The sequence below is a fragment of the Mobula birostris genome, chromosome 19, assembly GCF_030028105.1.
Source record: "Mobula birostris isolate sMobBir1 chromosome 19, sMobBir1.hap1, whole genome shotgun sequence".
Taxonomy (NCBI): Eukaryota; Metazoa; Chordata; class Chondrichthyes; order Myliobatiformes; family Myliobatidae; genus Mobula; species Mobula birostris.
The window spans coordinates 20,920,356-20,943,048 of record NC_092388.1 but is presented as its reverse complement, the minus strand read 5'-3'; the positions used below and the strand labels follow the sequence as shown (position 1 = coordinate 20,943,048).

The 22,693-nt window shown below is 40.2% G+C and overlaps 1 protein-coding gene across 6 annotated transcripts in view; it reads right to left on the bottom strand.

Moving 5' to 3' along the window:
• cpne4b (copine IVb) overlaps positions 1-22,693 on the bottom strand; it is a 564,934-nt gene that overhangs the window by 68,883 nt on the left and 473,358 nt on the right. For all 6 annotated transcript variants that reach the window (XM_072283307.1, XM_072283308.1, XM_072283309.1 and 3 more), the window contains 3 exons: positions 19,881-19,955; positions 7,934-8,017; positions 4,412-4,501 (listed from right to left, as the gene is read on the bottom strand). In XM_072283307.1, coding sequence (XP_072139408.1) covers positions 4,412-4,501; positions 7,934-8,017; positions 19,881-19,955 — 249 coding nt within the window. The remainder of the gene's footprint in view (positions 1-4,411; positions 4,502-7,933; positions 8,018-19,880; positions 19,956-22,693) is intronic.

Here is a 22,693-nt window from a genome sequence, read left to right as displayed (position 1 = left end):
ACAGTGCCAAAGATCTCCAATCGGGGTTCAATTCCCGCCAATGTCTGTAAGGAGATTGTATGTTCTCCTCGTGGCTGTGTGGGTTTCCTTTGGGTGTTCACGTTTCCTCCCACGTTTCAAAGATGTACAGTTAAGGGTGTTGAGTTGTGGGCATATTACTTTGGTGCTGGAAGAGTGGTGGCACTTGCAGGCTGCCCAGCACAATCCCCGCTGATTAGAGTTGACACAAACAATGCACTTCATTGTATGTTTCTGTCACAACCCCAACTCAGCTGCACAGCAGATTCAGAGATTGCGCTTGTGAATATGCACATGTCAGATAATGATTATTTCATTATGGCTGTCTTTAATTCCCTTCTTTTCATTGTAGCGCTTGTTGAGACTTGAGAAAAGCACAGCAACGTTGCGCTGCCCACTTGCACTCAGCCTTGCCCAAGAATAGTGGACTGTCAAGCCAACTGATGCTGAGAACTAGCTATATTCATTTCATATTTGGATATTCCTTTCAGCCGAGGTGTTGGTATCTAGTTTTCTGCTTGAGAGTTTTAGTTAACGGCCCTGTTTGGCCTAATGTTCTTTTTTTTTTTACTGTCAGTTCATCTGGATATCACCCAAGTGCAGAGAGAGAGAGAGAGAGAGACGCTGAAGCGGGTCGATAGTTTACAGACTTTAAGGCAAACAGTACTTTAAGGGAAAAAGAAAGCAATAAGTGTTAGGCCAAACAGGATGGCTAACTAAAACTCTCAAACAGAAAACTAGACGCCAACACTGCGGCTGAAAGGAATATCAAAATATAAAACGAATACCGCTAGTCCTCAGCGTCAGTCGGCTCAACAGTCCACTATTCTCAGGCACAGCTGAATGCAAGTGGGCAGCATAACCTTGCTGAGTTTTGCTCAGGTCTCAACAAGCTCTACAAAGAAAAGAAGGGAGTTAAATACAGCCATAATGAAATAATGATCACCTGATCGTTCATATTCATGAGCACAATTGTCGAATCTGCTGCACAGCCGAGTTGAGGTTGTGACAGATTTGTTATTTTGATATAAATGCCAAAAAATAAAGCTAATCTTTTAGGATGATTTAGAGTAGACAGTAGGTACTAATGTGTGGTCATTTGTCAGTTAGCAATTATCAATCAAATTAAATAGATGATCATATTGATATTGCAATCAGTCTTTGGAGAAAAATAACTGTTGTATCTTCCGCTCAGCAGAAACAATAATGAATAAAAGAAATTGATAGGATGTTATTTAGAAAATAATCTTATGATTAGAAGGCTGACATTAGCTATCCGTCAACAGAGTATTGTGTGGTACATGGGGAGATGAGACTGGCCTTTAAGAGGTCTGCAGGTGCATATCCACAAGCTTTTGAATGTGGTCAGAACAGTTAAGGAGGTTGCTATAAGAACCAGGGGATCCTTGGTTCCATGTATAAAGTTTTGGGAAGAAAACATTATATTTGAACTGGTGCTAAACTCCTGCAAATGTAATGCTACATCTTCAGTATCTGCTAGTGATAAGTAGTACAATTATCCATAGGTTGCAGATGGTTAAAAGCTGGAATATGTCATGAAATTTGTTGTTTTGCAGAAGCAGTATATGTCATACTATGTACTACTGCCCCAAAGCAATAAAGTTAATGACAAATGCTGGAGGTATTATACCCAACTCTGATTCTGGTGTGGGGATGGTGGGGGAGATGTCACTTTCAACAATTTTGTAAGAAATTGAGAGAGGATGAAATATCAGTTCAGGACCTCGTATTGTGTTGTTTTGAGTTCTATGAAGCAGTACGTCCTGACTGAGTAAGGACAGATTGCAAAGCAGAAAAGAGCAGTAGATTGATAAACATGGCCCTCGGAGTTCGTTAAAGCCAAAACTTCTCCTTCTGGAGCTAGCAGTCCGGGTTTACGTGACAAGTTAAGAATGTAGAAAATATGGCTAGTGGCTTATCTGAATGAGGTGATACTGCTTATCAGATGCCCACACGAGTGGAAAATGATGAAGAGCATGAATAACGAACATCTGAACTGTAGGTGGAGGAGGAGCAGAAGACCAAGTATGTGAGGTACGTCTGTACTCAGCAGCTGCTGGGGACCTATGATTGAAATACTGAATGACTTGAACTCAAATAGTTTAAATGATTTGCAGCAGTAGTAGAAGCATTGGAGGGGTTTGGGTATTTAGTTGATGGATCTGAATTGTCCATTCAGCTGTAAATAGCTAACATGGCCTTGTCTAAAGAATTGAAGGTTTGGAAAATACTCTGTTCCTGCTAATGAGAATTTTATTCCCAATAACATCCAAAGCAAACCCAGTCAGTTAAAATGTTATAAAACAGTGCACAAACGACTGCATCTCAAGAAGGATATCAAGGTCCTGAAGAAGTAGTGGATGAAATTAACTGAGATTATTCATTCACAAACAAGAGAAAATCTGCAGATGCTGGAAATCCAAGCAACACAATTTTTTTGTGTCCTACTGTGTGTGTGTTGCTGATATCATTAATTAAGTTATTTAGAGATATAGCACGGAATACATGTGAAGGATGCACTGCCTAGATAGAATTTGAGGTTGTTCCCTTTGTGTAGAGAAGCTAAGAAGGGACATTTCATAAAAATGTTCAAAATCATGAAGAGCTTAATTAAGTAAATAAGGAGAAATAAAAATAGTTGTATATTTCGAAGAGTTGTCACAGGCATGATGAACCAAATATCCTGCATCAATATTGAATTATTCTATATTTCCATCATTCTGTTTATTCTGAGATTTGGAAGACAGTACTGGAGGCAGCGTATTGTCAAGCCAAGCCAAGCCAGAACTTGTGTTTCCCTGTAAATGATAGAACATCTTGATAATGGATAAGGGAGAAGAAACTATTTTGAAAGAAAATATGGAAAACAACAGTCTGAGTATTCTATTTGCAGTACTGATAGACAAGCTCCTTTCTACACTGTCCCAAAATGACCTCATATAAAAGAAAGACTCACAACTCTACATTTCTTTCACAATATTCCAAGCTGCTTTACAGCCAATCAAGCAGTTCTGAACTGCTGCTAATGGTATATAAGTAGTTATCTGCTGCTGTTACTGGTGTATATTGTAGAACATGTAGCTGGCAATTTGCACGTCACTTGTTCCTGCAGATTTTTGCAATGGCAACACACAAATAAACATTGGCCAGCGCTCTGGGGATAGCACCCTACCCCCATTCTGACAGGCAAGTGAGAGTTTTGGCTTCAATTCTTATCCGAAAAATAGCACCTTCCACAGTGTGTTTCTAACACTCAATCTGCGCTGGAGTGTCAGCCAAGACATTTCCACTGAATGCTCTGGAGTGGGTATTGAACCCACAACCTTCTGATGTCAAGAGACCAGTGGTCCCTACTGTGCCATGGCTGACACTGAAACATGCAGCTTAGACATGGACTTGCTCATTAATCATTGTCGGTAAGCAACAAAGCACAAGCATTAAATCAACAGTGCATGGCAAGCCAACAAACATTTTTTCCCCCCGAGAACCGACGAATACAAAATGATTTTGTGCAGAAGTTGGGCACAATAGAAAGTAAGTATGTGGAGACTGAGGTCAGGAGGTTATTCGGGAGAGAGGAGCAATAGTTGATAGTTTGATAGGGGTCTCAATTGTTGGGTGACCGGGGAGTAATGCATCATAGGCAGGGTGCAAATGAGTAGCTGGGCTCCAGGTAGAAAAGTCAAAGACATTTGAGGAGTTGAGAATAGAATGAAAACGCAATTATGGTAAACATGCCATCCATCTCTGAAAAACGTAACATAATTGTTGAGTGGGAAATAATGTCATTCCATTCACCTCTGAGGTGAAACACACCAACACAAGCCTGATTCACAATCAGGAATGACTGCCTAAATTTCTTGAGTGACATGATTCACCTTGTAAATCATCCCAATCATTTTACAATCTGGAACTAATTGGTTCTTGTATGTGCAAGACTGGTAAACTAAACAGTGCCAGGCTCCTGAATCACTTAGCTATTATCTTTCAAGTAGTTGATGTTTATCTCCAGGAGGCCCAAGCCACTCTCTGCCCTTAGTCAGGAGCAGTGTGAGCAGCTGGCAGACTTGAATTGCTCCTGTCCTTGCACTCCCCCAGGGCAATTAGGCTTGGTATGGGCTAGAAGTGTTTGACCACGGTCTCCTCTGCTTCTGCCCACAGAAACTGGAATCGTGCAAATGGGATAAAGTTGCTGCTAATAAGTTCTCAGCAAATAGCAATGCAGATCTCACAAACTGTACTTATACACATCAGCACAAATACTGTGCATTAAAGTTAAAGATAAAATTATTATGTCAGAAATAAACCCTATCTCCGTCCCATCAGCAACCATTACACCAAAATGTCAGGTTATTCTCTGTGATACGCTTACCTTTAGTTTGCGATCATGATCCCCACTGCAGAGTGAATTTACAGAGACTTTGAATGTTTTCCACATTGGGTTTAAGTTGTTCATGATGACCTATGAAAGTAGGAAATTAAAAAAAACACAGATCTAATACAGTCACATATAATCTGGTGAACATTTTCATATCTTTGCTGGCCAGCTACGGCGTCCATGGGCTGCACTACCAATGAGACAAGATATTGTGGGTTCAAGTCCCACTCCGGAGATTTAAGCACAAAAATGTAAACTGACGTTCTGGAACAATGCTGAAGACACTCAAGAGTGTTGGACTCATTAAACTGAGGCCATACCTACTACTTAGGTGGACATAAAAATTTCCACGAGAATACTTCTGAGAATAAAAGGAATGGCGGCCGAGGCAGATGCTTTAGGGACAATTGAGAGAATCTTAGATAGTACATGGATGAAAGAAAAATGGAGAGCTGTGAGAGTGAAGGATTAGAACAGGGGATCCCAACCTTTTTTATGCCATGGACTCCCACCGTTAACCGAGAGGTCCGTGAACCCCAGGTTGGGAACCCCTGGGTTAGATTGACTTTAGAATAACTTAAAAGGTCGGCACAACATCATGGGCCAAAGTGCCTGTACCTTTTTATGTTCTATAAAAGGGACAGTTATTTCTTCTGTCCTGGCCAATTTCAACTCCTCATCAAGATTCATAAGAAATAAAACAGATGATGTGACTTGAGGAAACCTGTGTGTAGATTGGCTGCTGCACTCCCTCCAGTATCAGAGCTGGTTGTAAAAAGAACCTGGAGCTGACTAGAGAGCTTTTGTTGAAATAGAAGTGATTACTTCACTGATTTACTGGCCTAGATTGTCTCTGGGTCAGCAATATCAAAGCCACTACAACTCAGGTGTTATTGAATACCGTAAGAATGTACTCTGTCAACACTTCAATCTGTCAGATTTTGGCAAGTGTTTCGGATGCAGTCGTATTATCACTCCTCATTTTTGTAGACAAGTTTAATTAGGAGCTCTATTCAGGGCTATCTAGAGCTACACATTCAATATTTTAATTAATCTCAAGCTACACAAAATCATGACTCGTATAATACTATAAAGACTAGGGTGGGGGAGATGAGTAGTCTTTGCAAATGCTGAACAGTTGCAAGGATACTAGCTGCTGGCTGTAATTGTCATTGCGTGAACAGAGGTGTGTTCAACCAGAGGCTGACTCTCTCCAAGGTAATTAACTTCCAAGATCAGACATAAATGTATCCATATAATGTTTCTCAGCATTATGCATGTACATGCTAGGAACATTCCCTTCTAGAGAGACTGACAAGTAAGGGGTAATGTTAATTTTTGTTTTGCCTGCCCTAAGTGATCCATTCCTCCCTCAAGGTGGTAACCTAGTGCAGCAACATCTGTGGTACTGCTGGTGCTGTTGGGTTTCTCCTCCACACGACCACTCTTCATGGGTGAAATTGATGATACATTTACACACTTCACAAAGACAGATGGGAGCAGACAGACCACAGAAGGATTTGGAAAATGAGGAAGACTCACACTTACATGGAGGTGGACTCCAGGTTACGTAAGGTGTCCCTTCCCGTGAGCAGTTTGTCACTTTGTCAACCTTCCTAAGGAGACTGAGGCAAGCAAGGCTCACAACCCCCCTCCCTGCATCATAACTGCGTTATACAGGAGCACCATTGACAGCATTCTGACAAAGCTGCTTCTCCATCCGGTATGGGAGCAATCGAGCATCAGGCCTGAAGTCCCTAGAAAGGACTGTGAGAACAGCTGAGAGGATCGTAGGATTCTCCCTACCATCCATCAGGAACATTTATCAGGAGCGCTGCGTCCACAGGGCCCATAGAATTATTAAGGATCCCACCCATCCATCCAGCATCCTCTGACTTTCTACCCATCAGGCAGGAAACTACGATGCATAAAAACAAGAAATGTCAGGATGAGACACAGCATTTTCCCCAGGCCATTAGGCTTCTGAACTCCCTGCTTCATCAAGTTCAGAGTGTCACACTCATTAATCTGTTTTGTTTCTTACAATATTTAGTATTAATGTACTTTAGTTTGCTATTTATGTGTGATTCATCTGTAGATTTAATCCTTACCTTCATAAGTTATTGTGTGTTATTTGTGTTTTGTATGTTATGTATACTACCATAGTTTATACTCTGGTCTGGAGAAATGTTGTCTCATTTCTATATACATTATATGATTATATATGTTATATACATGTATATAGTTAAATGTCAATAAACTTGACTTGATACTTAATAAACAGTTCACAGGTCTGAAATGTGGCTATGAAGCAAGCTCCCAAGTGCCCAGAGATGCAGCCAGCCAATTTGTATTCCCTAGTCTCCTTAGTCTCCCAAAAACTTGCTAGTACCTATGGGTTGTATGCAAGTCAGGTGTTCATAAGCTAGATATCATTTAGGTGATGAATGAAGTACTTTCTGAAGTAACATCACTTTGGCAATGGAGGAAATGCACGAGTCAGGTTGTGTGCATCAGGTGCCCAACACAACAGCACAATAACAACCAGATAATCTGTGATACTGAAGTTGATTCAGAGGTAAATATCATCCAGGCCAACCGAGATAACTTTCCGGCTCTTATCTGAAACAGTGGCCTTGAGATCTGTGTCTCATTTAGAGGGCAACCATGGCTCAGTTTAATATCTCAACCAAAATGCAGCATGTCTGAGAGAACAATATTCCATCAGTACTCTTCAGGATTATCAAATTACTTTCTTTTTTATGCTCAATCCTGTGGAGTAATCTTGGAACCCACAAAACTTTAATTTGAGTAGAATGTATAGGTAGCCACAGACTAATCTAAATATAGCTTTAAAATAATTACCTACATCTTAACCAATTTCCCTCGGGATCAATAAAGTATGACTCTGAGTATGACTAAGTAACAGCTCTGTTATTATTGCAGGATTTTTAATAGAGAACATTTTTGCACTTTACTGATGTATAGCCTGCTTCTACTTCCAACTGTTAATAATTAAGAGCAACTGAATGCTTTCCCACTTCCTGTCCATTGTCATCACTAATCCCCACCTTCATCAGCAAAAGATTCACGTGTGTTTAGATCATTACATTTACATGAAATCTCCTGTCGTTCCCAGAGGATTACTGGCTCTGTTGGCGAGAAGACCTTCACATCCTTTGATTAAGATTGGCTGGTTTCCCTACTGAGATGGGCATAATTTCTGAGAATATTCAAATAATAAATTACTGCTGGCAATTCAGGCAAGGTCAAGATTTTATTCCGATTAAAATAAGTGAATTTGTTGCCAGCTTCCATGTTCCTTTTAAGCCATCTTCAAGGCATGAACTTTGTCTAAATGGTTGCAAATGCACCCACGCTTTTAGTAGCAGGGTAGGTCATGATCATGAATTTAAGATCAAAGATGAAGAAAACCATTTCCCGCTTCTATTGCCTTACAGTCCGCAAGTTGCTACGTTAGGGCTTAATTGAACAGTACATCAGCAAAGACAGTACCTCCGTTCTGTGCACCAGCTGTTGCGTTCCATCGTCGTTCATCCTGAAGATTTCCAGAAATGGGTCTGATTTGCTGAAGAAGTCCTGAAGAAGGCAGTTTCAACCTTACTCACATGTAACAAGCACACTCCAGCCAAATCAACTTAATTGTGCTTTAGTCGCATGCAAATACAAGAATATTAGAATTGGTAACTGCAACTAGTATCTAGGGTTCTAGGATTCAAAGATTCAAACATTCATTTTATTATCAACGTATGCATGCAGAATACAACTCTGAAATTTGTCTTCTCCAGATAGCCACAAAATACAGAAAACCATATAAATAGTTGAAAGAAAAAGAAACAAAAAGTTGCAAAGCCCAAACACCCCTAACCCACCCTTCACGCAAAGACTAGCAGATCTCCCAAACCCCCAGCCCAACATGAAACAAAAATAGCACAGACTCCAACAGTTTCAAAAACAAAATTAAGATCAAAAGAATAAGTAGAAGATGTAGACAAGCTGAAATGATTGACTGTCTTGGAGATGTTATCCAAGGAATCGTTGTTTGCTGGCACCATCACATTATATTTGACAAAACACCTCCTGCTCCCCATATGAAACCTTCAGAACTGCACTAGTATCTCATGCCATTGTCAATCCTCCCTGCAAAGGAATATTGTGTCCTGAATGGTGGGCAGATCTTAGTTGCTGGATTCTCTCCCCTGGGCCACCCTGATGACCTTTGACAGCTCACTACTGTTAAGTATTCATGATATTCAGAGACATTTAAATGCGGCTGACTTGGATTTAAATAATTAAAAGAATAAAAATAATTAAATATAAATTGTTAATTATATATTCAATAGTAGCAAAGTAACTACAAATATCAATTAAAATAAAGAAAATCAAACAAAATAGTGACCTGAATTTACCTTTTTAAAGAAGCCCCATTGAAACAAAGGGCTAGTGTAAAGTTGAAGCCACTCATAGAGTCATAGAACAGCATAGCACAGAAATAGGCCCTTTGGCCCATCTAGTCTGTGCTGCACTATTTAAACTGCTGACTCCCATTGACCTGCACCGGGACCACAGCCCTCCATACCCCTACCTTCCATGTACCTATCCAAACTTTCCTTAAATTTTGAAATCGAGCTTGCAAACACCACCTGCACTGGCAGCTCGTTCCAGATTCTCATGACCCGCTGAATGAACAAGTTTCCCCTCATGTTCCCCTTGAACTTTTCACCTTTCACCTTTAGCCCACAATCTTTAGTTGTAGGCCCACCCAACCTCAGTGGAAAAAAGCCTGTTTGTGCTTACTTTATTTACATCCCTCATAATTTTGTATACCTCAATCAAATCTCCTCTCAATCTTCTACATTTCAAGGAATAAAGTCCTAACCTATTCAATCTTCTAATAAAACTCTGGTCCTCCAGACCCAGCAATATCCTTGTAAATTTTCTCTGTACTCTTTAGACTTTATTTACATCTTTCCTGAAGGAGGTGACCAAAACTGCACGCAATACTCCAAATTAGGTCACAACAATGTCTTATACTACTTCAACATAACATCTCATCTCCTGTACTCAGTACTTTGATTTATGAAGGCCAATGTGCTAAAGGCTTTCCTTACGACCCTATCAATCTGTAATGCAACTTTCAATAAATTATAGACCTGTATTCCCAGATCCCTTTATTTGACCGCACTCCTCAGTGCCCTACCTACTGAAGGGCAAAACTACACAACTGTCTGCATTAAATTCCATTTGCCATTTTTCAGTCCATTTTTTCAGCTGGTCCAGATCCCACTGCAAGCCATGATAGTCTTCCTCACTGTCCTCTACAACTCCAGTCTTGGTGTCATCTGCAAATTTGCTGATCCTGAGTTATGTACCAAAAATAATTCCATTGCACAGTATGATCAGACACTGCTGTAGGACATGATGGTGTTGGCCAGAAAGGATGACAATCTACAAATCAGTGAATTCAAATGAATCAGGACAGTGGAAGCAGACAGATGAATTATCTTTGTTCTTGCTGTATGCTTGGAGGTGGAGGCTGCCATTTTGTGAAGACACTCTATTCTCCATTTTGTGAGCTTGACACACTGGGCTTGATCAAAGTTTTAAAGAAGACACAATGATACTTCAGGTGATCTGCTGGACTGGAGATCATTTCAAAATAAGAAGTTATTTGTGAGATGTTCTTTGATTGGCTATAACATGCAGGTTTGTGAATGTTGGGGCTGATGCCTGCCTGAAGTGATTCAGGCTCATTTTTGATTGAGGACAAACAGCCAGAAATTATCGACTGTCACTTGATGGGAAGAGGGCAATAAATGATGTGACTAAACATGTTGATGAAGGTAGGGAAGTAGATGTAGTGTATATGGATTTCAGCAAGGCATTTGATAAGGTACCTCACTGAAGGCTTATTGAGAAAGCAAGGAGGCATGGGATCTAAGGGGACATTGCTTTGTGGATTCAGAATTGGCTTGCCCACAGAAAGCAAAGAGTGGTTGTAGATGGGTCATATTCTACATGGAGGCCGGTGACTAGTGGTGTACCTCAGGGATCTGTTCTGGGACCCCTACTCTTCGTAATTTTTATAAATGACCTGGATGAGGAAGTGGAGGGATGGGTTAGTAAATTTGCTGATGACACAAAGGTTGGAGGTGTTGTGGATAGTGTGGATGGCTATCAGAGGTTACAGTGGGACAATGATAGGATGCAAAACTGGGCTGAAAAATGGCAGATGGAGTTCAACCCAGATAAGTGTGAGGTGGTTCATTTTGGTAGGTCAAATACAATGGCAGGATATAATATTAATGGTAAGACTCTTGGCAGTGTGGAGGATCAGAGGGATCTTGGGGTCCGAGTCCATAGGACACTCAAAGCTGCTGCACAGGTTGACTCTGTGGTTAAGAAGGCATATGGTGCATTGGCCTTCATCAATTGTGGGATTGAGTTTAGGAGCCGAGAGGTAATGTTGCAGCTATATAGGACCCTGGTCAGATCCCACTTGGAGTACTGTGCTCAGTTCTGGTTGCCTCACTACAGGAAGGATGTGGAAACCATAGAAAGAGTGCAGAGGAGATTTACAAAGATGTTGCCTGGATTGGGGAGCATGCCTTATGAGAATAGGTTGAGTGAACTCAGCCTTTTCTCCTTGGAGCGATGGAGGATGAGAGGTAACCTAATAGATGCGTATAAGATGATGAGAGGAATTGATCATGTAGATAGTCAGAGGCTTTTTTCCAGGGCTGAAATTTCTAACATGAGAGGGCACAGTTTAAAGGTTATTGGAAGTAGGTACAGAGGAGATGTCAGGGGTAAGTTTTCTACGCAGAGAGTGGTGAGTGTGTGGAATGGGCTGCCAGTGACGGTGGTGGAGGCGGACACGATAGGGTTGTTTAACAGACTTCTGGATAGGTACATGGAGCTTAGAAAAATAGAGGGCTATGGGTAATCCTAGGTAGATTTTACAGTAAGGACATGTGCGGCACAGCTTTGTGGGCTGTAGGCTTTCTATGTTTCTATCTTTCTAAACGGATGCTGGCCTGGAGCAGAGCCAATAACAAGGTGCTAAAGGACAGACACATGACCTGTGGCTACTTGAATTGATAAGGAATGGATATAAAAGTGGACACTTCGTGTGTGCTAGCAGTGGTAACTTTGAAGAATAACCATCGCATATACAAGGGTGAGCAACCCTGCGTGAAACACGTGGCGAGTGAGTGGGGACAATGAGGAACGCCTGGCCAGCATAAACTCCTTTGCCTGGGTAATACCTTTGACTATTCAGGAGAGTCAGGGCTACTTAGCGGGTGTGCACACAAGGTACTTAGTGCATGAATTCACAGACTTGTTAGTTTAAACAATAAAGGTACTTGTCAGTAAATACAGATCTCTCTGTGCCTCACTAACCGTCATTATAAGTAGCATGTTTTCACAACAATGGGGAATTCATGGTGGAGCAGTGGGTCTGACTGACCAACACCTGACCTCCAGCATGACTCAGACACAGAAGTCATGGAGGTGGTGAAGACCAGAAGATGGATGGTTGCTAGTTCTGTAGTGGACAACCTGTGTCTATTTCCTCCTAAACTACCACCTATTTGTCCGTCCAGTACCTCCATCTACCTCCTAGACTTGAAAATTACTTTGTGCATTGGAATATACATACAGGCAAACATTAATTTATTGTCTAAGATACTAAAAATGGTGGGTAGAAAGACGCCTGTGCCAAAGAGTAGCCGTATTCAGCCTTCTCCCAATTCTGTGTGTGTTGCTCAGATTTCCAGCAGCTGCAGATTTTCGCTTGTTTGCAAATTTAATAGTTATTTTACTGCCCTTGCATGTCTTCATCACAACTACTTCAGCAGCTGTGAAGACTTTGTTCAGTTTATATTGACTGCTATCATAAATAATGCTAGTTAATTCAGTAGCAATGAAAACAAAGTGATTTTGCATTATATAATTCAGATATATATGGTTCAAAGAATTGCATAATGCAAAAAATATTGCATTTGTGAAAAGCTACCAATATCCCATGTTGTCAGAAGCTGTTGAATGAGCTCTGTCCTTGAATGATCTTACAGCCATTAGTTTCTCCCGCTACAACTCCCACCGCTTCTGCAGGTATTAGCCACATAGAAAGCAGCGAGCATTACTTCCAGTAAAGAGTTAGCTATTCATCTGGCAAAGGTACCCTTGCTCACTTAACCTGATAATCAACAGACGATTGCTTCAGCGTAATCATATATCATCAGATAATTAAAGTGCTGTAATGTGTTATAAAATGTCTACACCCACACCATCTAATTCCCCTAGTAAAGATACACAGACCGTGAAAAAGATGAAAAATAGTCTGCCAGAAATGAAACAATTAGACAGTCAAATTGCATTAAATCAACAGAATAGAACATAAAACAGCACAGCACAGGAACAGAACCTTCAACCCACAGTATTGTACCAAACTCATTAAACTAGCAGTCACAAAAGCTCACCGATGCCTCTACTTTCTGAGGGGGCTGAAGAGCGCTGGACTTTGCACATCTATACTCACATCTTTCTACAGATGCGCTGGAGAGAGCACCCTAACAAGCTGCGTCACTACTTGGTACGGAAACTGCTCTGCAGCAGCAAGAAAGGCTCTACAGCGGGTGGTCAAAACTGCCCGATGCTTCACTGCCACCAGCCTACCTGCCATGAAGGAAATATACACAGAGAGGTGCCGGTGACATCGCACATGGTCTGTCTGTCCCACTCCCACTGGGGAGGAAGTCATGTAGCATCCACATCAGGTCCAGCAGACTCCCCAAGTGGTAAGGCTGATTGACATCTCCACCCACTAACTCCACCATGACTTTATTATTTCCTGTCAGTCTCCCTCTTTACAACTTAGATTAATGCACATACAATGTATATAAGCTACCTTATGTTTTTTATATTTATTGTATTTTATTATTATTACTGTGTTCTTTGTCTTTTGTGGGGTTTTTTTTGTGCTGCATCTGATCCAGAGTAACAATTATGTCATTCTCCTTACACTTGAGTGCAGGAAATGACATTAACTAATCCTGAATCTTGAAATGTCTAATTAAGCTAATCCCTTCTGCCTGCACAAGGTCTCTATCCATCAATTCTCTGCACATTCCCCTGCCCAAGAGCACTCCAGGCAGCAAATTCCAGGCACTTGTCACTCTCTGTGTAAAAATTTTGTACCCCCATTTTCTGTAAATTTCCCTACCCCAAACTAAATGAGAAAAAGGTAAAAGCTGTCTACTCTAACTATGCCTCTCATAATCTGACAAACCTTAATCAGATCTCCCTTGCACAGAAAGCAATCCAAGTTTGTCCAAACTCTTCATGTTTTCTAATCCAAGCAGCTTCCTAGATAAATCCTTCAGGCACCTTCTCCCAAGTCTTCCTATAAAGAAGCAATCAACAGTGAATACAATACTCCAAATGCAGCCTGGGTAGAATGTTATAAAGCTGCAACGTAACTTCCTGACCGCTGAACTCATTGCCTTCACTAATAAAGGCAAGCATTCTTTATGCCTTCTTTACTACCCTCTCAATCACTGGGGTCTCCCTACCTTCTGTCCAAGACCTCTTTCAGAGTCGATGCCTCCAGAAGACACGGTACATCATTAAAGACCCCTCACACCCTCTCCATGAACTGTTTGTTCTTCTGCCATCAGGGAAACGTTACAGGAGCATCAAAACTAAAACCACAAGGCTACTAAACAGCTTCCTCCCACAGGCAGTCAGACTGCTAAATAGCTGCTCCACCTGACTCTGCTTGGACACTTTTAACTTGCACTGGACACTTATAACTGATTTTAACTGACATGTGGCTGTTGTGTTTTACTATTTATTGTTATGTTCATTATTTAGTGTTGCGTTTGTTATGTTATGATTGCACTGCCCCTGAGGAACGCTGTCTCATTCTGCCCTGCAGAGCTGATGTATGGTTAGAATGACAATAAATTTTTTTGAATCTTGAATCAGTTCTGCCCCTTTAAGGGGCTGAGGACTTGAACCCCAAGATCCCTCTGTATATTAACACTGTTAAGTGTCTTGTCACTATCAGTCTACTGTAATTTCTTCCAAAGTGCAACACCTTACATTTGGCCAGATTAAACTCTATCTGCCATTTCTTTGTCCATATCTGCAACTGATGTATATCCTGCAATACCCTTTGGCAATCTTCTATGCTATCCACAACACCAGCAAACTTTGTATCATCTGCCAACCCACTAACCCATCCATCCACATTTTCATTCAGGTCATTTACATGTATCACCGACAGCAGAGGTCCCAGTATGTATCCCTGGGAATAACACCAGACATGGACTTCAGCCAGAGCAAGTACCATTGATCACTACCTCTGTCTTCAATGGGTAAGCTAATTCTGAATCAATACACTCAGTTCAGCATGGATTCCATGCATCTTAATCTCCTATGAAGGACCTTGCCAGACACCTTACTAAAATTTATATAGACAGCATCCATAACTTTAGCTTCATCAGTCACCTTGAAATCTTCTTGAAATACTCATTCCCATTGGAATGACACGTCTTGCCCGACAAAAATATTTTTAAACAGTACGAGAATAGTTCATGCTGATACACAAAAGCATCTTTGGGTACTGGTACAATCTCTTAACGTTCATTTACAAAGGCAATGGTAAATGGTAGGTTGCTTTTTTTTGCAAGGACGTTTGAATATAAGGGGGCTTCCTCAGGCTACTCTGACTTCCTCCAGCATCTCAAAGACTTGCAGATTGGTGGCTCGATGAGCCACTGCAATTTGCCTCGTGAGTGAGACAGTCAGGTAGAAGTTGATGTGAATATGGGAAGAATTAACTGTGAGGAATAATGAAGGATCAGTGTAACCACATGAGTGCTGTTCAGTGAAGAGACGGGACTGAGGACCTGTTTCTGTGCTATATCTCTAAATGACTTTCTAAGTGTGAACAAAAGGTACAGGACCTTTGTGAGACATTGAAATACCATGTGCAGCATTTTTATTCCTTCTGTTGTGTTTGCTCAGCTGTAACTACTGATGGGACCTGAAACCATGTGATAGAACAAAGCTGGAACTCAAAATAAAACCTTTACTTAGCAAAACCATGCAACTACAAAAGTCTCAAAGCTCAACAGTGTATTCCAAAGCACGACTGTTTAAATGGTTTACCCCAGAACATTCAAGACACTGATAGGAACAATGACCAATCACTGAAAGTCAACCTGAGTTTGGTTGTCAGCTGACCAACAGACGTTGGTTCACCTTGCCCTGGTACTTTTGTAGTCAAAGATGAATTAATTTGTCTTCAAAGCTTGGCAATGCAAATTCATTGGGTGGTTCTTTTGATGAGATGCCAGTCTTTTGCTGCAACTGTTAGCTATTTATTCATCCATAATTGAAGGCAATCTAACCACTCTGTTCCCTTGCAACTGACTCCTTTCCTCACTCCCCGTTCATCCATGCCTTTCACTGAGTGTTCAGGTTTTGCTCTGTTTACTCCCTGTCATGGATAATCTTTCAACATTCCAGAAACTATTCTCTCCAGCGCTCCATCGTTCGCAAGTTCTCTTTCACATCCTCAACTCAAAAGAAAATCTCGACCTTTGCAGCTCTATCATACAATAAAATGACTGACTAGTTCAGTTAACATGCAGTAAACAAGCCTTCTTTCAGTATTTCAGAACAAGGTTTAATGTCAGAATCAGAATCAGGTTTATTGCCTACGGCCATACTAGCCTGAAAACGCCCGATCTCGGAAGCTAAGCAGGCTCAGGCCTGGTTAGTACTTGGATGGGAGAATCAGGTTTATTATCACCAGCATGTGTTGTGAAATTTGTTAGCTTAGCAGCAGCGGTTCAATACAATACACAACAATACACAATATAGAATAAATAAATAAATTACAGTATATTGAATATATCAAAAATCATGCAAAAACAAAAATATGTATTAAAAAAGTGAGGTGATGTTCATGGGTTCAATGTCCATTAGGGATCAAATGGCAGAGGGGAACAAGCTGTTGCTGAATCACTGAGTGTGTGCCTTCAGGCTTCTGTACCTCCTACCTGATGGTACAATGAGAAAAGGGCATGACTTGGGTGCTGGAGGTCATGATATATGCCCTTAATCAGTGGCATATATCATGAATATGTTGTTTTGTGGCAGCAGTACAGTGCAATGCATGATGAGAAATCTATAAATTACAATGAGAAATATATTTTTAAAAATAACTTCAATAAGTAATACAAAATTAAAGCAAAAAAAAGGTTGTGTACATGAGTTCAATGTCTCTTCAGAAATATGATAGCAGAGGGGAAGAAACTGGTCCTGAAATGTTGAGTGCCCCTCTACCTGTACCTCCTCGATGGCAGCAATAAGAAGAGGGATGTCCTGGGCGATGGGGGTCCTTAATGATGGATGCCACCTTTTGAAGCATTACCTTGCGAAAATGTCAATAACTTCTGCTCTGACCACCCACAATCACTGTTACCAAGACAGAGAGAATTATGTCTTCAAAGAGAGAGAGTTGAACTGGTCGCCATTTATTTTTGTTCTTTTTAAACAGAGTAATTTAGTCGGCTTCATTTACTTCAAGTATACTTGAACTAAGATTCTCTCATTATGCATGCAACATAGGTTGAGTGTGAAATGTGAATCATACATTATGCACAATTGTTTATTTAAACATTGTGAATTTTACTTATTCATGTAAATGATTCATATGTTAATGTCTTATCTGCGTAAACGCAGAGCTGCAAAAATAGTAAGAATAAACGTTAATATCAATCAGTTAGTTACCAGTTCATAAACCAGTTATTGCAGGTTATAATTTGAATGTTTTTTTGTTTGTGATTTCAACAAGCTAAGTTCATGCTTGCACCAAAATGAATCTTGTGTCAACATGTTAAGCCAAGACATGGGAAACATCCATTTTGAACCATTACTATTTACCCCATAAAGCTAACAGGAAATTAGGGAACTCACTCAGTAATGGAAGTCTCGAGCTTGTACTTGTACACCAACACTGAACATCTTGTAAGGTTCAACTTTGGAGTTCAAACTTATAACAATTACAGAGAATTTATGCTAGAAAATCTGTTTAATGTGTTAGTGTTACATGACTGATTTTTAATAGGTTCTAATTGCTTCCCAATGTCAGAGACGTTAGAGGCATTCGAAGATTTGACCACTGATGAAACTGGAAGCATGGAGCATGAATGAGATGCTGGACGGTATTTCCAGCTGCTTCATAGTTGGGTTTCTTCAGCCATATATTCCTCCCCCATTGTGATAACATTGTTTTAGGAGATAGAGTACTGTGCAAAAGTCCTAAGCATAAGTAAAAAAAAATCTGTAAAGCAAAGAGCCTCCAAAAATGATGAAATGACAAGTTTCTACATATCAAAAAAAAATCACTATAAAGAGGAGTAAGCGATAAAAAACTAAATCAAATCAATCTTTGCCTTTGAAACTGCATCAATTCTCTTAGATACACAGTCATGCAGTTTTATAAGAAAATTGACTGGTAGGTTATTCTAAGCATCTTAGAGAACTTGCCACAGTTCTTCTGCACACTTTTGCTGTCTCGCTTGCTTCTATTTCTCCAGGTAACCCTAGACAGCTTCTGTGATGTGGAGATCAGAGCTCTATGGAAACCATATAAAAATCTACGGTGTTTAAGACTTCTGCACAGTACTGTAACCCACAAGGTCACTCAGCCATATGTGATCTTAGTACTTAGGGTGGGATATTACCAGGATGTTGAAATTAAGCAACCTGTAAAATGAGCTCACTATATTTTTCCACATGCCGGTAAGCAAACATGGAGGCTCTCTGCTGGACGTAAGTTCAGGCCAATTTAGCCAATGGACTAGGTTACTCAGATCATTCGGTCTGGATGGTTTTTTGTAAGTGTGATCAAATTAATACTGTTTTCAAGCTCTTTCCCCATAATTAGCCCCTATTATTCAATTTCCTTTCAAGAGCCATGAATGAATCTGCTTCCATCAGGTTTTTAGATAGTGAATTCCAAATCACAACAACCCACTGGTGAAAGAACCTTTGGTTCTTCAGACAATGACTTTGAATCTGAGCCGCCTGGTTCAGCTGATAGAAGCTATCTCCCTCAATTTATCTTGTCTACAGCCTTCATGACTTTGAACATTTTTGTCAAACATTCCTCTCAGCCACCTTCTCTGTAAAATGAAGCAGCCAATGAATAACTTAAGTACAGATGATAAAGTAAAGCCTTTAAGAATGAGTAAGTTCATAGAAAATATATTGGTATACTTGAATTAAAAGTAGCTGACAGTGCAAAAGAGTTTGACGTTTGACATTTCCCATGGAAAGGATGCATGAAACTATTCTTCTACATTATTTCAAAGCTCAGTCCCGTTTGTCTTTAAATTAAGCGACAGGTGGACCTTTTACGAATTTCTTGTGGATCTAGAGTTGCATATAAAGTAGACGAAATAGAAACAAACAGGTTCATTTCTTAAGCACAAGAGATTCTGAAGATACTGGAAATCCAGAGCGATGGAGGAACTTATCAAGTCAGGCTGAGAATTGTTTCATTTTCCAGATTTAATTAATGAACTCAGTTTAATTTTTTCCCCATTATGTGGTATTTGAACTTGTCTCTCTGGAATACTAGCCCTGTAATATTACAAACTCTTCTACTATACCAAACTGCAGCCATCCCTGTAACATAATTTCAGCATTCATTTCAATGATTTACGCTGTAATGTAAAGCTCAGCTCTTTACAGCAATTCCAAAAGTTGTAATTTTTCCTGCATAAGGTTGAAAGTATGCTATATAGCTTAATGTGCTGAAATATTAATTGAACTGGAAGCACAATAAGATCTATTGCCAAATGTAACCGAAGAGAGTCATGTGCCCAGCACTTGGGTGCAAAGCGTTTTGCAACAACACAAAAGCACATGATTGGAAGTGCCAATTTGTGAACCCTGTCCCTCACTTCCTTCTATCAGCACCAACCTTACAATGCCTTCTATCTTTAAAAAAAAATCTGCTCTAGCTTTCAGCGGTATTGTGACTGATTTACGTGATTGAAGCCCACATATGCTCACCTTTCTCACATTTAGTTAACAACAATCCATCAGGCTCTTATTTTGGATGAACAGCAGTCCCAACATCAGCTGCCATCTTTGAAAGAAACAGCCATATCCCTATCACCTTCCCCATATCAAAGTGTTCCTTGATTCAACCCCGAAAGGCCTGCCATTTGTAGCTTTCTGAATTGGAACAGTTCTGTAAAATAACTTTAATATAAAGGTTCAGAACAATGTTGATAAGAAGATATTTAGCATGCCCTGGTGGGTTTTTAACAATGCATCTTCCCATTTGTTTGATAGCTGAGCAAAAAAAGAATGATCTAGTGATTAGTGCTTCCCTTTCTTATTTCCTTACCTTATCATCTAGTTTTCTTGCACTAAAGGTCAACTCCACATAATCATCGTTCCCTGAGAGTTCTTCGGCAATCACCTGCACAGAGAAAATGCAGCGCATCATACCAGTGGACAACATTCACAAGAATAGTAATGTCAAGAAATGAAGCCCAGACAGAAATCATAAGCAACAATAAATTGGGTCAAGGTTGTGGAGGAACTTACATATAAGCACTTTCAGAGAGATGAGAGCCTGCCTCCTTAATATTATTCGAGTTGGGAGTGAGAGGGTCACTTGTACATGCACAACCATAATACTTTTTTTAAATGGATTATTAGATTGTTCATGCTCCTACTAGCCTCCAGTTGCCTCTGGGACTAAGTCAAAGTTCAGCGAAAAATTAATAAGGCTAAATCAAGGCCTAATGACAAAAAATTGTTGTTTCTAAGGTATCAGGGAAGGAATAGAATGATATGGTCATAAAGGTTTGCGTTGTTGTCGGTGAGGATGCTAATAAATGGAGATAGTAGATCATGAAGAACATAAGAAACACAAGAAAGCCATTCATCGAGACTAGGCTCATCTTCTTAAATTTCTCATAAAATCAATTGATTACCACGGTATCAAGAATTTGTCTGATATTTAGAGGCTGGCCATAAATCAACAAGCCACATGAATAGCAGTTGGTCAGCTTTCAATGCATTGGTTTCAATCAACCTGTCAGTGAATTGAGTAACAGAATGTATTGCCTCTCCAAAGGCAAGCAGCTGTTCTGCCATTTGTGATAAAAATTGGCCTTGATGTCAAGGGACATCTTCTCCACTCTTCTTCAAAATGGCAACGTGTTGTTTATGACCACCCGCAGAATTCTGGTTTAATGTTTCATCAGAAGGATGGAATCTGTGATGGTGCAACACTCCTTCAGTGCTGGACTGGAACCTTTTGAATTGAAGTCTTTGATGTGAAGCTTAACTCCACAAGTGTTGGACCTCAGAGGGAAGAATGCTATGGACAGAGTTCCGACTGACAGTAGACGGAGAAGCCTGCCTTTTTTCTAAATATGCCTCAAGCAACAATACTCCCAAGTGTGGTCTAACCTGCGTTTTATAGAGCTGTAACATTTCCTCGTGGCTCTTGAACGTATTCCCCCAATTATTGAAGGCCAACACACCGTACACTTTCTTAACCACCTTATCAATATGTACAGCAACTTCGAGAGATCCAGGGATGTGGACCTCAAAATCCTTCTGTTAAGAACCCATTACTCTGCCTTCAAGTTCACACTTCCAAAGTGTGTCACTTCACACTTTCCTGGATTGAACTCCAAATACCACATCTCAACCCAGCTCTGCATCCTACCTTCTGCACTATCCACATCACCACCAGCTTTTGTTTTATCAGCAAACTTACACATCCTGGCACTTCCTCACCCAAGACATTAACAAAAATCACAAAGAGCAGGGGTCCCAGAACAGATCCCTGTGCAACACCACTGGTCATCAACCTCCAGGCAGAATAACGTCCATCTACTACCACTCTCTGCTTTTTGTGGGCAAGCCAATTCTGATCCATACAGCCAAGTTTCCCTGAATTCCATGCCTCCTAGCTATTTTTTTGAGCCGACCATGGGATATCTTGTCAAACACCATACTACATTTCATATGCATCACATTCACTACTCTAACTTGATCCATTTGTCTTGTCTCTTCCTTGAAGAATTCAATCAGGCTCATGAGGCATGGCCTGCTCCTCACGAAGCCTTGCTGACTATCCTGTGCCTCCACAAATACTCATAAATCCTGACTCTATGAACCCTCCTCAATAGTTTTCTCACCACTGTCATAAGAATCACTGTCTATGATGTCCAGGATTATCCCAATTAAATTTCTTAAACAAAGGAATAGCATATGCCATCCTCCATATTGGAGACAGATTGTTATACAATTTTAGATACTAGTGGTTAGTGTAAGTAAGTGGTGCTGAGGTAAAACGTCAGCCGCAAGCTTATTAAATGGCGGAGTAGTTGAAAGGCCAAAATGTTTCTATTTCTTATGAGATAGAGATAATTTCTATCTAATTATTTCATAAAATGTGGATATTATTATTATTATTAAAGCAGCACAATGCAGTTATATGTGAACCAATTAAGTTATTTCAATGATTCAATCATCACCACACTATTGTGCCACTACATTGGGAAAGTTCAAACTTATGTGACTGAAAGAGTAGTCTGAGCCTCCAAAGCTAGCACAACAACGTAACCACTACCATTAAAATTCACTCTTGGTATATTGGTTTCTGTAGTACCCCAGGGGTTCTGTAACGAACTTGCTCTTCTCTTATCTGTACTTTCATAAACTGCATTGAAATAGGGTTAAGCATTAAATCAGAGTCATGATGAGGTCGTAACATACTGCATTCAAATTGCCAGCTCATATATACTCAATCCACAGCCACTGCTGAATTAAATATACTTAATTTTTAAGGCATATTACAAACTAATGATCAATCTTTATTATGTATGAATTTCTATTACAATAAATGTCTTTCTGTGTCTGGTTGTGTACTTTATTGTTATTGCCCTCTGTCTTTATAGTCATTTGCTCTACTGCTGTACTCTCTCTACACCCATGGCTAGATATAGCTCAGATGCCATCTATAAATTTGCTGCTGATGCAACCGTTGTTGGCAGAATTTCAGATGGTAACTAAAGAGTGTACAGGAGCGAAATATACCAACTAGTGGAGTGGTGTCACAGCAACAACCTGGCACTCAACGTCCAAGGCAAGACCAAAGAGCTGACTGTGGACTTCAGAAAGGGTAACATGAGGGAA